The following is a 4354-nucleotide window of genomic DNA, read 5'->3' on the forward strand; positions in this document are numbered from 1 at the left end:
TCCAACCGAGCGATTCTGTGACTCTGTGTGTAATAGCAAGAGCTTGAGATGTTTCATGTCTGCAAAGCATTTCCAAGAAAAACTTTCCCTGTCTATAAAGAAGAGTTTAACATTTAGCTGACAGCTTAGGCTTCCTTTAAGAACTGAGATCATAGAAGTTCTTAAAGTTTAATAGGAATATTTAGAGATGATACCTAAAGAATAATATTTGATGGTTTGATTTGTTTACAGAATCAAGAGAACAGCTAGGTGGCTATCTTTGATAACAGCTATTGTAATGTAGATTTAAAAGAGGCTTAGATGTGTCCCAGAAGTGAGTTCCTTTGAACCCTGACTTCTTTCCCCTCTTGGTTCTCTTAAAGAAATTCTTCTTCAGCTAGAAAGTGCTATTGATGCAGTGGAGCTGCCACCAAATGGAAGTGGAGTCACCAAAGAGGGAAGGTAAAATTCTTCTCGTTAACGTGTTTGCACATTAAAGTGCAGCAGATTCTAGACCCAGGTGAAAATGGGTCAGCTGTTGAGATTGGTTGTGCCATTCTGGCTTCTGGGAATAGTGTTTATTGAAGTGTTTGGGTTTCCTTAAATCCTCTTTGAACAACTGTTGTTTGAAAAGAGTGCCAGTAATTGTGTTTGTGTGACTATTTACAGTGTTTACCCATTTGTGCTTTTTCTCTGTAAATTGCAGCTACATCTTTGATCTGTTTGCAGAAGCCCAAATAACATTCCAGACCAAAACCTCCCTCTTGGAGTCACTAGAGCAGATTTTACAGTTTCTTTCAGGCCGTAAGTGTAAACTTGAAACAATTTATTTGTTTCAGAAAATATTTTCGAGTCATTGTATTGAGTATTGTGCTGATATGTACAAATGGTTGTATATTTGTGATGTAAAAGTAATCTTGTGTTGCTCTCCCTAGGTACTGGTGTATTTGTCAACACATCTGGATTACATAAACTCTCAGATATTATTCAGGTAAATAATTAATGCTGCTCCTGTGTATGTCTGAGGGATGGGAGAGTTGGTTTAAAATATGTAGAAAGCCATCAGATCCATTTTATTCTTGATTGCATCTTACACTTGTGCAGTGATGGAAGTCTGTGGGGTTTTGAGGAGAAATCTGCTGCCCGATGGGATGGGATGGGCTACTTTGATTTTTACCCAGGTTGTTCTTTTACAGTTTTACAGTTTTGATGTCCCTTTTTGGAGATGCCTGGTTTAGGTTTGTTTGGTTTTAGCCTCCACCAGGTGGAGCTGCGTTACTGAGCTGTTTACTTTCTAGCAGCAATGCTTGGAAATAGGAGACCTTCTTATGAGATAACAGACAGGCTAAGGAAAAAAAGCAAACAAAAGGTAATTTACTGTATTTTAATTATTAAAGGAGCTGTAAAATAACTATCTGTCTAGTGCCACAGGAGCTGAATGTGGCACTTGTGGGTATCCAAATGGTGCTGTCAGTCCTCTCCCTGCTGTAAAACATTGATTTTGAAAAACCTGGGCCCCATAAAATTAGAAGGTGCAGTGGGTCAGTGGCCTGAAATGCAATTTCTACTTTCCCTCTGAAGTTGACTAAATGAGTGATACTTGAAAAGAGTTTGGACAGTTTAAAGTTCAAACGAAATACCACTTGACCTGTAGTGTTACATATTGGAAGAGCTCCTGATGCTTGGGGTTACATTCATCATATTCCCAGAATTTGGTGATTTCAAAGCATAATCTTGCCCTGAGTTATTGGGCATTAAGGTGAAGCTTTCAGGTTGATTTACTCTGTTTCCTGACAGTGAAATAAGCCCTTTACTTCCCAAAACCTTGTGGGTTTTTTTGGATCAAAAAGATCTCTTTCCACTCACACAACCATGCCATTTTAATGTGTGTTAATCATTATTCATTGCTTTTCTGTCTTGGTTTCGTGTGGGGTTGGTTTATGGGGTTTTGGGGTTGTTTTTTTTTTGTATTAAAAGTTATAATTCAGCCACTGATGCAAGAAATTCCGTGACGTTTGTTCTGTTGTGGCTGGCAGCCTTCAGTCTCTTTGTAATGTTCTGGTTTCGTTCTGCTCCCTGGTATCCTGCCAAATAGATCGGCTGCCAGACTTTGTCAGAAATCCTTGAGGCCACAGATCTTTTCTTCTGGAAAGTGTCCTGCTTACAAGTGTAACTTATGTTTCTAGGAAGTGCACAGGAGTGTCAAAAATGTGATAAAAGAGAACGGAAACACGGGCAGGAGGAGAGTTAAATTTATGTAAGAGCAAAAATGAGGAAGAACACGGCAATTTATTTAATCTGAAAAGGGAATTGCTTCTGCATTTGGCAGCAGCAGATGTGTCCTTTTTTCCTTCCTCAGTGTTCTTGCTTATTTCCAGAACTCGTTAGAAGATTTGTAATTAAATTCATTTCTGCCTGTGTGCAGTACTGAGGACGTACTGCAATTTTCCCTTCTTGCTGAAGGATTTATAACATTCGTATTTATGTTTCCCTTTACCTGATATTATTCATTTGTTGTAGTATTTAAGTAAACTAAAAGGGATTGGATCATCTAGATTTGAATTTAGCAGTGTGCTCTAAAAGTCCTATTCTGGGTCTTGGATTTTATTTCTTTAATTTGAATGATCTGGCTCAGGTCTATGTTGTCATACGTGCTAAAATCAACTGACAGCACTCACGTTGTCTAAAATGCTAGAAAATCTTACAAAGAGGAAGTGTGAATTGTTCAGTATCGTTGCTTTTCACCTAAGAATTTACTTGCTGTCTTAGCTTAAGTGTGAATCCTATTCTTCTAGAATTGGAATTTAATAGAGAAGGATAATAGTTATAATTTCACATCTTCCTAAAAAGCATCTAGATGCTTGCAGGAGCTCAAGTCACCACAGTAATTCCTACACAGGACTCATTTATCTTATTTAAGATGACTCTGTGCTTACAGTGGCAGCCTACGAAGTCGTGTTGCTGTTCCGCTGGCGGGGAGCAGCGCACACGTCCCAAAGGACACCACAAATAACACCCCGTGTATCACTAGAAATGAAGACAGGTACTCAGACTCTGTGGACTCATGCTAAAGACAAGTTATATAGGTGGATTTAAAACGATCCTGCAAGGTTTGCAGTAGTGCCCTGTGGGGGATGAGAGGTGGTTTGAATTGGAAGAGCTGAAAGCCACGATCCCTTTGCTGCTGAGGGCATGGACACTTACTGCAAATAATTGCAATCGTTTGTTATGTTAAATACGTTTGTTACATATTTAGGTAAGGCGAGGCCACAGAGTTATCATTGGTTAAACTCAGTGCTTTCTTGTTACAGAACCTTGTCTTCAAGGGTTAATTTCTAACCAGCTTGTCTTTATTAATGATTTTTTCCTTCCTTTTAGAAGACCACCTACTAAAATCTTCATTGCACACCGTATCTCTGTCTATTTTTCAGAAGTTAATATTTCCAGGAATTGTGCTTTTTGTTTTTCTGAGTGGTACAGAACATCTTGTTGCAACCGGCTGATATTCTTATGAGCCTGGATAATTCCTTTTAACTGTCTGAAGAAATTTTGTTTAGAAAAATTAACAGAAGTTATAAATATTTGAGAGCTGCAGCTGTTTTTATTGAAGCTGCACTGGAGTGCCATCTGTTTGAAAGAGCATCGCCCTTAGTCATAGGACATCACACACAGGAAAGGGGAAGAAGCATAACTCTGTGCAGAAGAGTTAATAGAAGCTTTGAATTCAATATATGGACTGCTAGATATGATTACAACTTGATTTTTTTCCCCCTGAGTAACATATGATTAGTGTTGGGTATAATGGCTAACATTTTAAGGGTATTCAGAATTCTTTTCCGCTCAGTTGTGCCTCTTTGTCATCTCATGAACATGTCGTGTGTTTGTTCATCCGCAGCCAGAAGTCATGAACAGTGTGAATAATTATACAGTCATTTGTTTGAATGTATTTAGAGATATGGCTTGCATGTATTTGGAGCAATGAGAAAGCCATGTGGTTAGCAGGAGTTGCCTGTAAAAAAATATATTTATTCAAGATTCTCTGCCTTTATTTAATAACAGGAGCAAGGAGATGTATTTAAGCTTATCACAGCAGTAACCTTTGTGGGGATATTTCTCAGTGCAAAGTTACATTAAGGATTTTGCTGGAAACGGTTGTTAAATCTTTCCATTTGTTTCCCATCCATTTTCCAGACAGTATTCAACATCGATCCTCCAGAAGGCACAACAGGCTTCATGCCACATCGCTCAATATCTAAATATTATAAGGTATGGGATGCTTTGTGTTCTCCATTTCTCCTCACTGCCACTTAATGTCTGTGATTAGTGTATCCAAGACTCGGAAGGATGTGGATAAAGGAGGAAAATATTAGGAGGA

The 4354-nt window shown here is 38.5% G+C and overlaps 1 protein-coding gene across 1 annotated transcript in view; it reads left to right on the forward strand.

Annotated features, from left to right (window-relative positions):
* Positions 1-358: 358 nt before the first annotated feature.
* Positions 359-4354, forward strand: part of LOC104536135 (regulator of telomere elongation helicase 1-like) — a gene marked incomplete at its 5' end in the record, with an annotated part of 36583 nt that continues 32587 nt past the window's right edge. The window contains 4 exons of the mRNA XM_010178674.1: positions 359-441; positions 686-783; positions 915-970; positions 4171-4245. Coding sequence (XP_010176976.1) covers positions 359-441; positions 686-783; positions 915-970; positions 4171-4245 — 312 coding nt within the window. The remainder of the gene's footprint in view (positions 442-685; positions 784-914; positions 971-4170; positions 4246-4354) is intronic.

The sequence above is a fragment of the Mesitornis unicolor genome, unplaced genomic scaffold (genome assembly GCF_000695765.1).
Source record: "Mesitornis unicolor isolate BGI_N332 unplaced genomic scaffold, ASM69576v1 scaffold20332, whole genome shotgun sequence".
Lineage (NCBI taxonomy): Eukaryota > Metazoa > Chordata > Aves > Mesitornithiformes > Mesitornithidae > Mesitornis > Mesitornis unicolor.